Genomic DNA, 19,242 nt, shown 5'->3' with positions numbered 1-19,242 from the left:
TAGGTTGAGTTCCTGAAATCGTATCATCAATGCATTTTGTTCCATACTGTCATTATAAATTAATCAACTAAGATGCCAAAGGACATTTATTAAACATTTGTGGCATGATTGGATATGGTAGAATTTTGAAATGTAATGCTTGATAGCAATAATTTTATTTTGATAGATAACTGAAACAGGAATACAATGTCAAACAGAAGTTCATGAACAAACAATAAGAGCTATATGATGTGGAAGGGAAAGCACACAGCATACTTGCAAAAGTCTTCATGGAACAGTTGAGGCATTGTTAAAAATATAATTCAAAATCTGATGGTGGGCATACCATTGGGAAATGTGAGAACTATAAGTGTTTGTGCTTCAAGATTCTGTTTGTTAATATGTGGAATAAAATGCTCATGTTGCTTTGTCTACAAACAATCAGAAAAGGAAAATGCATAACTCTAGAATCATTTAGTTCTATCCAAATGCAAATCTAGTATTATATATTACTTATTTTAATATGTTTAGAATATGTAATAATATTTAATTATTTTAACATATATTCACCATTAGACTTTAGTTGTGCTCTTTGATTTTAGGATTTAAGATGGTGGAGTATGAACAGAATTAAGAAATTTTATACACTAATTACTCAAACACTTCTAGTTAATAGAAAACTAGCCAGAAGGAAAATCAACAACAACAACAACAACAACTAATTTTACTATTTTCAAAGACCTAAAACAAACCGCTGGAAATAAATCTCATTTCAACAAAGGAAATTTTTCTTTGGGAATTTTCTAGTATTCACAATCTCCAAATATTTCTTTTTGTGATATTTTTCTTGTCTATATGATAATCCATATGGGAAATATCATTACTCTCATAACTTGGGGTGAACAGGTTTTTCAGACTCCTATGTATTTTTTCTACAGTAATTTTTTTCTTCTCGGAAATCTGTTTTGGGTCTCTCACTCTTAGAATGTTTATAAACTTTTGAACTCAGAAAACAAATGTTTCTTTGATTGCCTGTAAAACACTAATGTGCTTTATCCTTATGCTTGAAAACACAGGGTGCTTTCTCTGGACAGTGATGACTTGCAACATCTATGTGGTCATTTATTCATAACCCTCTGCACTACTCCAGTTTTGAACCTCCCTTCTGCAGTTGTGTATCCAGCTGGTGGCTGGCTCCTGGATCAGTGGAGTTCCAGTTGTGCTCAGGCAGTTGTGCCAGATTTTCTTCATGCCTTCTCTGGATCAAACCAAGTCAATCTTTTCTTCTGTGACATCTCTTCAATATTCAAGCTGACCTATGGAGATAATGCCTGTGAGTGAAATGTTGGAATTTATAGGTGTTGTGTTGTTTAGTATGATCCCTTTTATGAAGATACTTAGCTCCTACAGGAAAATCATCTCCATCATCCTGAAGTTGTCACAAGACAAAGCCTTCTCCATCAACTCTTCTCAAGACATAGTAATGGCTTTATTTTGTGGATTCAAAATTATTACACACTTATGGCCCAAATCCAAACGTTCTGCCAGAAGACACAAATTTCTCTATATTTTCTATATTATTGTCACCCTAATTGTTGTTAATAATATACAGTCTGAGACACCAGGATGTCACACTTTCTTTGAGATAATTGCTATCTCAATATTTAATGCATTAGCTAATGATTTGAACTTGTCTATTTTCTCACTTAACTCTGCTGTTATCTAATCAGAAATTGTTACTTTGCTTTCTTGCCATTATATAGGTTATTTTTGCTCATTCTTGAGCTAGTCATTTTATGCTGGACTTTCTCAAGACAGAGTTAAAACCAAAGTGCTTGCTTTTACAATAAGAAACAAAGTTTTCAGCAAATCTTTTATCTAGTGCATTAGTCTTTGTTCGCACAAATTTTTTGGTCACTTGTGACTGTTTACTGGAAATGTAATTTAGGTCCTAATATTTTCCTCTAAAAATGATAGTTTCTATTCTTGTTCTCTCATCCCTTTTTATTGATGACATTTGCTTTTTTAAAAAGTAAATATATCAGCTGGTAAAGAGTATGGTATATAGATAGCTTTTGTAGAATATTTGTTGAGTGACTATAGACTTATATTTTTATACTTTGTACATGTTCCATACGTTGATGTTGCTTCTTTATGACTTCATTATTACCCTGCAATTAACCTAAGGAAACATCAACAATAGAAACTCTACTGAAGTGTATCCACACTTAATATTCCATATAGTACACAGCAAGGTATAGGTGGCAAGAGGAAAGACATCTGTGTTATGATGTGGGCTGAAAACATCCCACTTATATGAGAAAATTTTGAAATATGTCTTTCTGCAATTGAGGCAAAGAAAGGAATACTATTTAACAAACAGTAGATTTCTTAATATTTATGAGAATAATAGTATATTTACTAGATATACTAGATTATGACTATAAAATGTTAAAAGCATGAGAATGGAAAAGAAGAAATAAATCTAATTATTGACAGAATATATAAACCTATGTATAGAAAGTATTCAAGAATCTACAATGACATTTTTAGAGTCAATAAATGAGTATAACATGTTTGCTGGATACAGAGTCAATAAATAAAAATCAACTTATTATTATATAAAAGAATTGAATCAAAAATGATATTCAAATTACAATGTAAATAGGATCAAAAATAGAAAATACCTAAGAATAATTCTCATAAAAATAGTCAGGGAATCTAGTAAGTTATAAATTAATGAGGGAAATTTAAGAGGAAACAAATACATTATTATATAACATGTCTATCTATTGGAAAATTTATTATTAAAAATGTGTCAGCTTCCCAATATGAACTGTATATTCAAAGAAAAATAGTAAAATCTCTTTTATATGTGTGTATGTGAAATCTTGTTTATGTGTGTATGTGTCTGTGTGTTTGCCTAACTATCAGGATGATTGGAATATTGTTGTGTAAAGAAGGACTGTCAAAAATAGGCAAGTCACTCTCGAAGAGTAAAGTGAGAGTAATCACTCTACTAGATATAAGGATGTGTTTTAATGCTGCAGAAATTCAGGCATTGTGGTAATTCAACATTAGATAAAGGGCAAATGACACATAATGGAAAGCTCAACATACACACAGCAACTAGACACAGTTGAATATGGTAGAGGTGTCACTGCAGATCACTATGGAAAAGATTGCAACCAACCATGAAGAGAATGTTAAAAGCACATGCTTAAATTTCACCTTTCCACAAATGAGTCACCAGGAAAAATTACCAGAAAAAAATCTAACTGAATTTATGGAACTTGTTCTCTTTGGTTGTGGTGTGTTCCTCATCTCCAGTGTTTTCTGTTTGGATGATTCTTCCTCATCCATAATGTTATCGTGTTGGACAATGGCACCATATTTCTAAAAAAGGAAACTGGACCCTGCTTTACAGACCTCCATGTATTTCTTCCTCGATAATTTTTCTTTCTTAGAAATCTGTTATTATCACTTACTCTCCCAAGAATGCTCATGAATCTTGAGATCCAGAAAAGAACTATCTCTTTACTTTACTGTGCTGCACAAAAGTAATACATTCTTATGTTTGGAGCCACATAGTGTTTCCTTCTGTCTGTGATGGACTATGATCATGATGTGGACATTTGTAACCCTCTCCAGTACCCTCTAGTTATGAACCACAAGTTTTGTACCCAGGGGTAGGCTGACTCCTGGATCAGTGGCATTCCAGTCCAGGTAGGAGAAATGTGCCAGATTTTCTTTCTGCCTTTGTGTGATTCTAACCTAATCAACCACTTCTTCTGTGACATCCCCCTAGTACATAAGCTGGCCTGTTGGGACACTTTTGTGGGTGAGAGGATGTTATAAATAGTTGTTGTGTATTTTGTCTCAGTTCTATTTCTGTTGATACTTATATCCTATGACAAAATCATCTTCACAATTTTTAAATTTCCATCAGCTAACGTCAGCATAAAGCCTTCTCCTACTATTCATCTCATCTTTTGGTTGTGGCTTTGTTCTTCAGATCAGGCATTATTACCTATTTAAGACATAAGATCAGTCATTCAGCAGGAACTGGCAAGATGCTTTCTCTTTTCTACATGATTATGACTCCAATGTTTAACCCCATGACATCCAGTCTTCAGAACCAGGATGTCAAAATGGTGCTGAGGAAATTACCACATAAATAATTTACTTCATTAAAACATGAGTTATACTTTCAGAATTAGTTCCCTATATATTGGTAATAAAGTTTAAACAGATATATGTCTTTAACTCTACTTCTTATCTGCATATATACTGGCAGTTATTTCCAAATTAAAAATTACTGGTACTTTTGAGAGATTCTTCTGTCTTAACTTACACAAGTTATCTATGTATCAGCAAATACCAAATCATCATTTAGTAATTGTCATTTTATTGTGCAGTATTCCCTGTCAAAAAGAACTTTTGATAAGGGTTGATGTGATATAGTCAATAATACATCATTCATTTGAAACTGTGTAATTCATTTCTACATAGTTGTCAAAGCCGTTTTTATAGTTTTACAGTTTTATACTTTGGCATTGGGTATTAAGCAAAAATTATACATTTTTTTGGCATAGCAGTTTTCATAGGAAATTGCTGAGGAACAGAATTAAGAATAGATAAATTGTGATTTGTTAAGTCATTAAAGTTTGGGGTGGTTTTTCAACACAGCAAAAGATAACTGATACATGGTTGGTACATGGAAATGTGGGTGCTGATAAAACAAAATTCTAAAACATGTAGTTTATGACTGAGTAGCAGGAACATTTTAGAAAGCTTCAATTACATTGTAAGTGAAGGCTGAAAAAAATTAAAGAAAGCTCTTAGTTGATGCTGAAAAAGTGTGAAAGTAAAACAAACTGTTGGAGAAGCTGCGTAAATGGCAACCCATTTTTATTATGTAGCAGCCAAATGACAAACAAACAAAATAACTGGCAAAATCAATGCCTTCAGGAACTTCTAAGAAATAAAATGTACCTAGTGGATACAGCAAATAAAATTTCAAGGATAATTTTATGTATCAATTTAATTATTTCAGATATCTCTGATAAGCAACTGAAAGGGAGAGATAAGATGAAGAACTGATCAGCTGGCAAGAATAATTAAGAAGACAAATCCATAGCAGAGCCAGGAGATTCTAGATTATAAATAAAGTTGTTTCATGTCTCCAGTCTTTCAATATAAGAATGAAATCAAGTATGTAGGTTTTTGATCCTGTTTGAGATATCTGAAATCCTTAAGGCCGTGCTATCTCGGAGAGAAAAAAAGGCATCTAACAATCATTAAATGTCTCATACTACAGCAGCCTGATTTTGAAAAGCAGAAAGATTTTTCTCTTGAAATGATGCGTGAAAGTGAACCCAAATAAGAATCAGAGGAACCCAGAAAGGTTCCAAGAATATTTTACTGGCGCAAGCACCAGCAGTATGGACTAAAAGGAACTGAGAAAATTCAACATGGAGAGAGATCTTTGGGTCCGTATATTCTACAGACAGAAAGGAGGTTGAGAAATATCTCTTGATAAATTGGAGCCTAAAAGGCTACATGTAAAGAACGTAATCCACACCTGGACCTGTTACAGATCATGAGATCACGGACATTATGCCTATGGCTGTGAGTGGATGGATCTTGGTGTGTATATTTTTGCATGTAGGAGAAAGCCAAATATCAGAGAGCAGACTGCAGTAGATAATAACGGCCACTAATAAATCTTTCCTCCTTTGATCCACATCCTGTGTAGTCCTCACAGTGTGCTGATTCTGGGCATGGCTGTCTGACTTGCTTTAGCCAATGGGACATAAGCTAATGTGTCACAGACAAAGGCTTTCAAACCCCTTATACTTTTTGATGGCCGCTCTCTTCTCAATAGGAATTCCTCCATCACTATCTGAAAATGGCTATGCACTTCTGTCAGAGGATGAAAGAACACCTGGAGAGTGTCCCCAGCCACTTGCGCTGAGGTCAAACACTTGTGTAAGTCTATAGAGCATCATATTCAGAATAGAAGAGCCTTCCCAGTTCGACTCAGCAAAATTGCTGACTCCCAGAATTGTGAATCATTAAATGGCTGTTATTTTAAATGAATGGTGCAAGGAAAGTAGAAAAGTTTAGTCAGGATCTCTCACCTTACATCTGTTACAAATGGGCAAGATTCAGTACATGCACTAGAAACAAGTTATAAAAGAAGTGTAACTGTGCATGTGTGTCCATTTAATGATTCAGCATGATTGTAATTATGTAATGCTTGGCTTGTGGCTGCTATTGTGTACTAAGAGTATAAAAGGTAAATTCTCTGAATTGCTTGTTGGCAGAGCATGGAGGAATAGCAAAGTAGCGGAGGGAACAGCAGAGTTCATGTCTGAGGATAAGGCATGTCTGTGAAGCTCAGATCTGCATAAAGCTGTGGGAATATTTTTTCAATTACCTGATTCACAGCCTGCACAGGAAGGGGTAGAAGGATCTAATATCCAGCCTGACAGATGGTTAGCAAATATATATTTTTTTCCATAAAGTACTGAATTTGAACTGAATTTGTCTATTGGTCATTATGTGCCAAACCCTGTTAAACCAAAACATTTTGGATCCTTATGTACAGCTAATACCTATAAATATAGATTCAAAGGCAATATGTTTGTAGATGAGAAAAAGACAAATATGATCCTAAAATATAATATTCCTTAAAACATGTGAAAAATTGTGCCCATTATTTATAATCATGTGTATGGGAATGTGTTTATACTGTTGCATATGGTTAAACAGGGCAAAGAGAGATACGGGAGTATATAATATGCTATCCATATCAGTTACCTGAAATTCCTGTGGAAGAATATTTTTTACATCACAGAGGTAGGGTTTCAAGAAATTTTGCTTTTATTTCTTGTTTGAGTTCATTTATGGGGTAACTTGGAAGAAAACATCATAATGGTGAAATCAAATTTAAATAAAACTTGATAGAAGATACTAAATTACTGTGTGACAGTGTGTGTGTACTTTTTTCCTGTATTTTAATTCTGATGGCCTTTTATACTTTTTGATCACCTCTACCAGGGGTAAGACTTTATTTCTAGTATAAGGGAGTCTCATTTTCTGAAAGAAGTTATTTGATATGCCAAGAATTAGAAAATCTACCACCTGTAGGAATTTCTAATGAAAAATAAAACACACATTCCAATGTAGAAAGAGATTAACAAATCTAAAAAGTCTAAGAATGAATAATGGTTTTAAGAAAGCTAGTGAAAGATGTTGAATAATAGTTTTTTTAAATAACTCTGAAAATAGAATATTGTAAATATGTCTATAAGCATAAAATTGAAAATATATCTGAAAGATTTAACTTATTGTAAACTAATTTTGTAACTATGGTCTTCAATTAAATATCAAGTCATGTGCACAAAGTCAGAGAATTGGCTTGAACAACTGGAATGACATTAAAACCTGATAAACTTTGAATTTTAATGGAGGTGGGAAATATTTGATTCTAAAGTACAGAGAAATGCATTCTAACTAACGTTTACATTAAAAAATATGAGATAGCTATACTTTAATCAATGTGAATATCCTTAGAGATTGAGAGCTCACTTTTTAATTCACACACACACACGCACACGCCCCAAACCCATTTCCCCCCCAAAATAATAAAAATGTGTTAGTTCATTATGGTAGATCTTTAGGAAATCAAGTATGTGACCGTTGTAACTATTCTCAAATTGTTCCAAACCACCAGTAGTTTTCAAAAATAATTCAAAAATGCATACAAATACCATAATAACTACAATTATCAGCACTCAATGGAAAAGTTACTAAATATTTCACAAAGTGGGAAAATGTGATCTTAACCAGAAAAGAATTTAGTCAATACAAGCAAGACTGCAAGTAAATGGGATAATAAAATTGGTAGACAATGATGCAGATTAAATCTTTACACCTGTGAACAAATATTTAAGCAACACGGAAGCTCAATGAATAGAGAAATGTAAGACAAAAATTCCATTAATTTTTTTGAAATTATAAATATATTATCTAAAATTAAAAATTTACTCTATAAGATTAATAACAGGTTAGACACTGTAGGGGAAATTTTAGTAAACTTGAAAATTAGATTTAATTAAAATAGACATATCTCATAAATATAGATGCAGTAAATTAGCAGAATATTAGAAAATTGAAACTAACAGTGTATAAAAAGTATTACACACCAGTGCCAAGTGGGATTTTACCCTAATATGCAATGTTAGTTCAACATTCAAAAATAAGTTAATATAATCCAACACATCAACAACCTAAAAACAAAAATCACATAATAATATCAATACGTAAAAATTTAATTCAGATAAAGTGTGGGGGACATTAAATAAACTTGACAATATGAAGATCTTGGGATACTTTGAGGAAACTACTATAAGATTTGCCATATATATTATTGGTGTGTCAAACAAAGGTTTATGAGGCAGAAGAAAAAGTTGTGGAGGGGTTTTTTTGGTATGGTTTTGTCAATTCAGAACGTAGTTAAATTCAGTGAAATGAAGCAGGACAGAAAAATTCTTTCATCTATCTGGCTGTATTTCCTCTTTTTATAATTTTTAAATTAATCTTTTATTGAAACATTTTGATTCTACATGTTTATGGGGTACAGAGTTTTATTTCACTGCATGTATACAAGACATGATGATCTAGTAGGGTTATTAGCATATCCATCATTGGAAAACTTAAACCATTTCTTGGTGACATGAGCATTTGATATCCTATCTCTTCATTGTTTAAAAATGTGCAGTAAGTAATTGTTAATAAGAGATTCCTTGATCTACCGTAAACAACAGAACTTACTCTTTCTATCTAGATGTACTTTTTTGTCCATCAACCACCATCTCACTAGCACTCCTTCCACCTCTCCTTTCCCATTGCTAGTAACCACAGTTCTCTCTCCTTGTAACAGTTCAATTTATTATTAGTATTAGTATTAGTATTAGTATTAGTATTAGTATTAGTGTGTTAGTGTTAGTGTTAGTGTTAGTATTGTTAGCATTATTTGTTTTTGCTTTTTAGCTCCCAAATATGAGTGAGACCATGCTATATCTCTGTTTCTGTGACTGGCTTGTTTGACAATGTAATTTTCTCCAAGCATGTTTCTGTGAATGACAGAATTTTGTTCATTTTGTGGCTGAGTAGTATTCCGTTGTGTATATATACTACATTTTCCTTATCCAATCTTGTATCCATGGACATTAAGTTTGCTTCCATATTTTGGTTATTGTAAATAGAGCTGCAATAAATATGGGAGTGCAGGTGTCCCTTCAACATCATGATTTGCATTCCTGTGGGGTATTTGTAATAGTACGATTGATGGGTCATATGATAGTTCTACTTGTAGTTATTTGAGAGACCTTGATACTGTTTTTCATATGGCTCTAATATTTTACAATCCCACTGACAGTGTATAAGGATTCCCTTCTCCACATCCTAGACAGCATTTGTTATTTTCTGTCTTTTTGATAGCAGCCTAACTAGAGTGAGAAGATATCTCAATGTGGTTTCGATTTGCATTTCTCTGATGATTACCGATGTTGAGCATTTTTTCATATACCTGTTGGTGATATGTGTCTCTTCTTTTGACAAATGTCTATTCAGCTTCCTTTCCCATTTTTTAAATTGGGTTTTTATTATTATTATTGAGTTGTTTTGATTCCTTTTATATTATGCATATTAGCCCCTTGTCACCTGCGTAGTTAGCAGCTATTTGCTCCCATTCTGCATGTTCTGTCTTTGCTCCATTTGCCATTTCTTTTGCTGTGCAGAAGTTTGTTACTTTGACAAAATCCCATTTGTTTATTTTTGCTTTTGTTGCCTGTGCTTTTCAGGGCCTATTCATAAAACCATTTCCCAGTCCTACATTTTTGACCATTTCCTCTGTGTTTTTTTCTAGAATTGTTAGGGTTTCAGGTCTGACATTCAAATCTTTAATCCATTCTGAGTGATTTTGTGTATATGGTGAGAGGTAGGGGTCTAGTTTCATTCTTCTACACATGGATATCTAGTTTCCCCAGCACCATTTATTGAAGAAGCTGTCCTTTCCCCAATGTATGTTTTCAGCTCTTTTGTCAAAAATTAGTTGGTTGTGGGCTGGCCCCGTGGCTCACCCAGCAGAATGTGGCACTGGAGTGCAGCAGTGCTGAGAGCGCCGAGGCCGCGGGTTCAGATCCTATACAAGGATGGCCGGTGCACTCACTGGCTGAGCGTGGTGCGGGCAACACCAAGCCAAGGGTTGCGATCCCCTTACCGGTCATGGAAAAAAAAAAAATTAGTTGGTTGTAATTACATGCCTTAATTTCTGGATTCTCTATTCTATTCCATTGGTCCAATTGTCTATTTTTATGTTATAACTCCATTCTGTGTTGAATACTATAGCTTTGTAGTATATTTTGAAGTCAAGTATTTTAATGCCTCTCACTTCATTCTTTTTCTCAGGATTGTTGTTGTTATTCAAGGTCATTTGTTGTTCCATATGAACACTAGAAATAAATATCAAGTGGAATTCTGGAAGCTACACAAACACATTGAAATTAAACAACATGCTCCTGAACAATTCATGGGTCCACAATGAAATTAAACAGGAACTCAAAATATTTCTTGAAACCAGTGAAAATAAAGATACATTATATCAAAACCTGTGGGATACTGCAAAATAAGTACTAAGACAGAAGTTTATTTTGATAAATGCTTACATCAAAAAATAGAAAGATTTCAAATAAACGACCTAATGCTACACCTCAAAGAACTAGAAAAAACTAGAGCAATTCAATACCATAGTAGACAGAAAGAAATAATCAAAATCAGAGCAGAACTAAATGATAAAAATACCCCAGAAATGATATGGAAGATCAATGAAACAAAAATGTTGGTTTCTTGAGATGATAAATAGAAAAAACAATAGGCAGGTTAACAAAATATTATTATTATTATTATTATTATTATTATTATTATTATTATTATTAATTATTATTATTATTATAAAAGAGAGAGAGAGAGAAGACCCAAATAACTAAAATCAGAATTGAAAAAGAAGATATCATAACCAGTACCACAGAAATACAAAGCATTATTAGAGACTATTACTAACAATGATACATGAACAGATTTGAAAATCTGGAAGAAATGAATAAATTTCTGGACACATACAAACTACCAAGACTGAACCAAGAAGAAATTGAAAACCTGAACAGACAAATAAGAAGTAATGAGATTGAAGCAATCATAATCAGTCACCCAACAAAGAAAAGCCCAGGATTGGATGGCTTTTCTGCTGTATTTTACCAAACATTTAAAGAGGAATTAATACCAATTCTCTTCAAACCATTTCAAAAAATTAAAACAGAGGCAATTAACCAAAACTCATTTTATAAGGTCAGCATTACCTTAATACACAAACCAGACAATTATACAACAAAAAAGCAAACTATGGGCCAATATATCCCATGAAAATCGATGCAAAAACCCTCAACAAAACACTGGTAATTAAAACACAGCAACACATCCAAAAAATTATACACCGTGATAAAGTGTGATTCACCCCAGGGAGACAAGGATGGTTCAACATATGCAAATCAATAAATATAATACATCACATCAAAAAATACAAGGACAAAACCCATATGACTATCTCAATGATGCAGAAAAAGCCTTTGAAAAACTTCAACATACCTTCATGATAAAGACTTTCAGCAAATTAGGTATAGAAGGAAAGTACCTCAACACAATTAAAGCCATATACTACAAACCCATCACCACCAATATCACCCTGAACAGAAACAAGACAAGGATGTCCGCTCTTGCCACTCCAATTTAACATAGTATTGGGAGTACTAGCCAGAACAATTGGGTATAAGAAAGAAATTAAGGGCATTAAGTTTGAAAAAGAAGAAGTTATACTGTCCTTGTTTACAAATGACATGATCCTATAGACAGAAAAAAAGAAAAACTCTACCCAAACACCCCAGAGCTGACTAACAATTTTTGTAAAGTTGTAGGAAACAAAATCAACACCCCAAAAATCAGTAGCATTTTTATTCTCCAAAAATGAACCAACAGAAAGCAAAATCAAGAAAGCTAAACAATGTGCAATAGTCACTAAACACAAACACACACACACACACACACGCACATACACACACATATATAAAAACACCCTAGGAATCAATTTAACCAAGGAGGTGAAAGATCTCTACAAGGAGACTACAAGTCACTACTTAAAGAAATTAAAGAAGACACAAAAAGGTGGAAAGAGATTCCATCCACATGAATTGAAAAAATCAACTTGTGAAAATCCCCATCCTACCCAAAGTGATCTACAGAGTAAATGCAATCCCCATCAAAATAACAATGAAATTGTTCATAGAAATAGAAAAAGAAATCCTAACATTCATAAAGAACAACGAATGACCCCAAATAGCCAATGTAATATGGAGGCATAAGACTACGTGACTACATATTATTCTACAAAGCTATAGTAACCCAAAGAGGATGGTACTGGCATAAAAACTGAAACGTGGACCAATGGAGCAGAATAGAGAACCCAGAAATGAATCCACATACTTATAGCCAACAGATTTTGACAAAGCCACCAGGAAAATACTGCTTGGAAAAGACAGCCTCTTCAATAAATGGTGCTGGGAAAATTGTACATTCAGATGCAGAAAACTGAAAGTAGAAGGGCACTGCTAGCCATAGACCAAAATCAACTCAAAATGAAATACAGATTTAAGTATATCACCTGAAATTATAAAAATACTAACAAAAACCTAGGGGAAGCACACTAGGAAGTAGGATTGGGCAAAGATTTAATGAATAATATTACAAAAGTGCAAGCTACAAAAGAAAAATAGACAAATAGGATTAAACCAAACTAAAAACCTTGATGGCAAAGGAAACAATCAACAGAGTGAAAAGACAATGCACAGAATGGGATAAAACATTTGCAAACTATTCATCAGACAAGGCATTAATATCCAGAATATACAAGGAATTCAAACAACTACACAGTAAAAAAACCCCCAAAAAACAAATAACCCAATTAAAAAATGGGCAAAGGATCTGAGTAGCCATTTTGTGAATGAGCACATGCAAATGGCCACCAGGTACTTTTAAAAAAATGCTCAACATCACTAATCTTCAGGGAAATGCAAATCAAAACCACATTGAGAAATCAACTCACCCCAGTTAGACTGGCTATAATCAGAAAGACTGAGAGTAACAAATCCTGGGGAAGATTTAGAGAGATCTCTTCTACTTTGTTTGTGGGACTGTAAATTAATGCAGCCATTATGGAAAAAAAAATAGTATAGAAGTTTCTCAAACTACAGATAGATGTGCCATAGAAACTATCAATCCCATGTTTGGGTATATAATGCAAAGGAATGGAAATCATTATGTTGAAGGGATACCTGCAGTCCCATGTTTATCACAGCTCTATTTACAATTGCCAAGATATGAAACCAACCTAAATGTCCATTGATGGATGACTGGATAAGGAAAATGTGGTATATTTACACAATGGAATACTACTCTGTCTTAAAAGAGAATGAAATTCTGCCATTCACAGCAACATGGATGAGCTTGGAGGAATTTATGTTGAGTGGTCAGGCACAGAAGGAAAAATACCACATGTCCTCAGTCATAAATGGAGCTAACAGAGAAAGAAGGAAGGAAAGAAAGACCACAGTGGTGTGTTCAACTTGCAGAAGGAAAGAACAGACCTAGGGTTGCTGGGGGAAAGGGGGCAGGCAGAGGGGCATTTGGGAAAGGTTGGATGGGGGGTACAGGGAATTGCAATTTGTGGTGGTGTACATGCTGATAGTACTGATCTGATCACATTTTGGGCCCAGTTGCTGACAATCAGCTCTGTGCCCCATGAATATGTATAATTAATAAAAATAAAATAAAATATAATATCAGCACAAAAAAGAAAATGGTTGAATCAATTTACTAACATAGTAAAGTTATGATAAATACCTTTAAGAAAATATCTAGATTTTTGTCAGCAGACGTGATGACTTTCTTTTATTTTCACAAAAGTGAACCTAGGAACATGTCTGATAAGGGATCTCACCACCCAATATATTAAAGATGCCAAGAATAGCATTTTTCATTGGACAAAGCAGGTGACACATTTTCTAAAGGTCTGGATGATCTGGAACTGTGTGAATCATAGGAATAAATGTAAGGATGACAACTCCACATTACTTATTAAGGGCCTTAACTGCAATAGCTGGAAAGATTTTCACTTTTTCCTTAAAGTAGTTGTAGACAATTAAGTGGTATTTCACTGCCACGAGACTTCCCCCCAAACAGGAGTCCATTATTCCATTGAGGCACTAAAGAGAAGAATGGGTATTTCCAAAGAAGGTAGTTTTGAATAATGAATGAGATAGATTGCCAAACAGAAGTGGTGTTCTAGAAATTAAATTGATACACTAGAGAAGATGTTCCCCAGAGTGAGCCTGACTTCTACTATTTAAGAATAGTTGATGTTTGAAGTAAACCAGGATAATATACAATTAGAGTGACTTTCTGAAAAAATAAGACCTTATTAACTTCATAGGTTAAAAATCTCTTATCCCCTCATAGGCAGCTTCATGAAAATCCACAAATGTAAGGTATCCTTTGTGCTGTTAGACTGTTTTATTTAAGAATAATTTTAAATGTGAGGATCATTATTTAATGCATAAAACAGAAAAGTATAAAATTCTGAGTACTTTATTTGAAATTGAGCTAATTACTTCATATATGTTATGTAGCTCTTCACTTTATTATACAATTAAATAAAATTACATATATGTAAAATAATAATGGTGACTTTTAACAATAAAGTAATTTATTTAAGGTAATGTTAAATGCTCAAACTAATAAAAGTATGTAAATATGAGAGCCTATTTGTAGACTTTTTAAAATCAGTATATTAAGTCAAAAGCATCAGCTGATGGGGCGAAGTGAAGGAAGGTATACAGGTGTAAAGATATGAGGAGATTGAAAAACACATAAATAATAGCACGCTAGATAGGGGTGTTAATGGGGAAATTTAATAAGCAGCATTCTGACGTTAATATTTTTTATATTTAGCAAAAGTGATGGAAGAGATACGTAAGTTAGAGCTATAATAATGCATATACTTTTTCCCAGTAGCATAGAATTGGTTTAAGAAACTTGATGCTCATTGGAGTATAAAAGGGAGGACTTAAAATTCATTCTGAGTTAGAATTAAATAAGAACTCTTTGATAAATGCTTCAAACTGAAAGATGTAATTTGACTCCAAACACAGGGAAAAATAGCAAACCCAGGTAAAACAACAGAAAAAGACTGTATCAGATCGCAACCCTCGGCAGGGTGTGGCCTGCACCACGCTCAGCCAGTGAGCGCACAGGCCATCCCTATATAAGATCCGAACCCTCGGGCCTTGGCGATACCGGCGCCACACTCTCCCAAGTGAGCCAGGGGGCCGGCCCCATAATTCACTCTTAGGGGTGAAATAATAATATTTTTCCATAATATTCACTAAATAAGAATGCACATTTCTCATTTCCTCTCATATCATTACATTTAAGTCTAATACATATTAGGATTTTATTTCTTGAATTGATTTCAACTGTATATCAGTTCATTTGGGAAGCTTCAAATCTCAATTTCCACAAACAGAGCAAGATAATGGTGGAAATAATTTAAGAAATTATATAACTGTATTTATGTATCTAATCCAGTTAACACAAAAGAAAGCTGTGGTATAAAATACGAATGAATTAACCATCTTGAATTTACCGTATTTGCAGATGCAGAGCAAATTAAAACAGAACTATCAAACACCACTACAGAGATAGAATTTGTTCTCATGGGTTTTTCTGATATTCCCAATCTCCAGTGGATTCTTTTTGGTGTATTCTTATTCATATATTTGACTATCCTGATGTGCAATAGCATCATAATACTAATAACAAGAATTAACCCTGCTCTTCAGACACCCATGTATTTTTTCCTCAGCAATTTTTCATTTTTGGAAATCTGTTATGTAACAGTCACTATCCCAAGAATGCTCATGGACCTTTGCACACAGAAAGGAAACATTTCTTTGCTTGCCTGTGCTACACAAATGTGTTTTGTCTTGATGCTTGGAGGCACAGAGTGCCTTCTTCTGACAGTGATGGCCTATGACCGCTATGTGGCCATCTGCCACCCTCTGCGCTATTGTCTAGTGATGAACCACAGGGTCTGTACTAAGCTGGTGGCTGGCTCCTGGATCAGTGGAGTTCCAGTTGGAATTAGGCATACTTACCAGATTTTCTCTTTGCCCTTCTGTGGATCTAACAGAATTAATCACTTCTTCTGTGATGTTCCCCCAATACTCAAGCTTACTTGTGGTGACACATTTGTGAATGAGATATCAGTGTATGTTGCTACAGTGATATTTCTCTTGGTTCCATTTCTGTTGATAGTTGTCTCCTATGGAAAAATTATCTGCAACATTATGAAACTGTCATCAGCCAGAGGAAGGGCAAAAGCTTTCTCCACCTGCTCCTCTCACCTGATAGTTGTAGTGCTGTTCTATGGAACAGCTACTATTGCTTATTTACAGCCCAAACCACATCAAGCTGTGAAGGGACAGGAAAACTAATATCACTCTTCTACACCATTTTGATCCCAACATTGAATCCCGTTATATACACTCTGAGGAACAAAGATATCATGATGGCACTGAGGAAACTCCTAGCTAAGTTATTAACATGAGGTGAAACTTAAATTACAGAAATAATTTGTTCATAGGATTGTCATGTAGCTACCAAAAAAATATTATTTTAATTTTTTCCCTATGTTCCTAAATAATGATAATTAAAACGATAACCTCACATTTGTTGAGGGACCTTTTTTCATAGAGTTAGTTATCAGCTTATGTGTAAATAGTGTACAAAATAACACAATTCCAAGAATGTAACCTTGATGAGAAATCTTTCCTCTCATGGTTTACTGTTGAGTGAAGAGATTGCCTGAGCAGTACGGTGAGAGGTAACTGAGTGTTTCATATAACCAGGAATCACAGTCATGCTGTGAAAATTTTCTCAAGTGTTTTCATTTCCTCAGATGCATTTGATGTACTTTTCTGACCCTATCGTTGAATTTAGGCCATGTGAAGCATCAGAATTAGTTAAGATGTTGGAAATGGGAACTGGGGGTTTCTCTGCATTTTCTCCTGCTTCTATCTCTTGTCTATGTCCATGTCTGTTTAAGATTACGAACCTTAAGGATGTTTAGTCCTTTATTGTCCCAGATCTCACTGATTTTTAATAACATCTTTCCCTCTCATTGTATTTTTGCTCTTGTTTTGCTAATATCTATTTACCATTGAAAGCATCTAGAATTTTCACCATAAACTTGTATACTCACATGTAGTGAGTTGAGTATTACCCCTCAAAATATTTATTTCCCTGGAAGCTGCAAGTGTAACCTTATTTGAAAAGGGATCTTTGAAGATACAGTTAAGCTAAAGATTTTGAAATGAGACAACCGTGGTTTAGGGGAGACACTAAAACCAATGACAAATGTCCTTATAGGTGACAGTAGAAGTTTGGAAAACAGACACAAAGAAACATAGAAGAACATCGTGTGAAATGGAGGGAGAGAATGAAGTGATTTGACACAGGTCAAGGAGGGCTGAGGTGCACCCAAAGCTGGGAGAAGCAAAGAGTGATTCTCCCTTAAAGGCTCTGGGGGAAACGTGGCTCTGCCTGTCACGGAACAGACTTTGACAGAAAAGCGGTAGGCACTTAGAGGGTTATAGAGTCAGGTATTTTATTACACTGGTGCACCCAAATGAGCTAGTGCTTCAAAATCCGAACCTTGAGCTTAGGTCTTACAGGGCTTATATAGGCCAACTCTTCCAGGCTCTGTTAAGTTTTGTTCTCTCAGCATTCGTGCAGCCAGCACAGCAGTCACTGGATAAGCAAGCATGTTTACAAAAGCAGGAGCAGAGCAGCTGATTGTCAGTAAAGCTGATACAATTAACAGGTTCTGTTCTAAAGGCAAAACAAGGTACTGAAAGAATTAATTTTGCATTTTTCCAACATGCCAACACCATGATTTTGGACACTGGAGTCAAGAACTGTGAAAGACTAATTTTCTGTTATTTTAAGCCCCCCAACTTGTGGTATTTTGTTCAGGTAGAACTAGGAAAATAGTAACCACGTAAATAATCCTCTCATTAACATTCTTTTGTTTGAACTGTTAGGAATGAAATCTGTATCCTGCCAGGCCCAAGCTGATACGCCATTCTCCCCTCCACTTCAATACTTGCGTTTATTTTCGGCAACACTTTGGCATTTTCTTTTGAGAGAAAAATAAAAACATGTATCCTTTTACTATACAAAGCTAATAAAATTTCATCTCGTATAAATCACTTTTGCCCAATAATTATTACAAAGATGTATTTGTTGAAAAAGATTTTTAATCTTTATTGCAATGTAAAACAAAATTGGAAGCAAAGAGAAGACACTCTGTTAGAATGTATGAAGATACTGGAGTACATCTATACCATATAATACTGCTTAGCCACTTGAGACAATGTTTTAGAGCAGCTTGGCTGAAGAAATTTCTAATTTCCTAACATGTAAGAAATAATTTAAATGTATTTATACAGCATAACACTATTCTTGTAAAACCAAAAATGATACGCTCCATAATTTGTTGGAAAATATTTCATGTGCATGTTGGTACTGAAGGGTGTGCATATTAGCAGTGTCTAGGGGGATTTAGGTTAGAAAAGAATGCTGTCTTTCTCATAGTGGCAGAACTTCACATAATTTATGTTTTGTTTATTATATTTTTATTCATATCTTGTATTTACTACCTTGAGAATATAATAGATAGATCAGAAGAAATGATACATTTTTATTCTGAAATTATAAAACTATAAAACAAAGAAAATGTTTGTATTTCCCCATTTCTCATGGCTACTAAATGTCTTAAAGAGTGTTTAGCATCAAGTAAGTAAATTGTTATAACAGCAAAACCATCTTTAAATAATGAAAGAAAAATATAAGTTTTTACGATAAAGGAGTCAGTAAAGACAACATTTATGGTCATTTCTTAAAGAATAACTAAAAGGCATATAAGGAATAGATTCAGAAATAGTATAATTTCAGAGAATAAACATGGAAATAGTTAAAATGAATGACTAACAGTGAGCACTGAGTGATGACAAATAAAACAAACCA

At 34.0% G+C, this 19,242-nt stretch overlaps 1 protein-coding gene across 1 annotated transcript; it reads left to right on the top strand.

Moving 5' to 3' along the window:
- The first annotated feature begins 15,869 nt into the window (after positions 1–15,869).
- Positions 15,870–16,649, top strand: LOC134376982 (olfactory receptor 10AG1-like). The gene has a single exon (XM_063095593.1). It carries the CDS (start codon positions 15,870–15,872, stop codon positions 16,647–16,649), a length of 780 nt encoding a protein of 259 aa, XP_062951663.1.
- Positions 16,650–19,242: the final 2,593 nt, after the last annotated feature.

The sequence above is a fragment of the Cynocephalus volans genome, chromosome 4 (assembly GCF_027409185.1).
Source record: "Cynocephalus volans isolate mCynVol1 chromosome 4, mCynVol1.pri, whole genome shotgun sequence".
Taxonomy (NCBI): Eukaryota; Metazoa; Chordata; class Mammalia; order Dermoptera; family Cynocephalidae; genus Cynocephalus; species Cynocephalus volans.
This window is presented reverse-complemented; position numbering and strand designations above follow the sequence as displayed.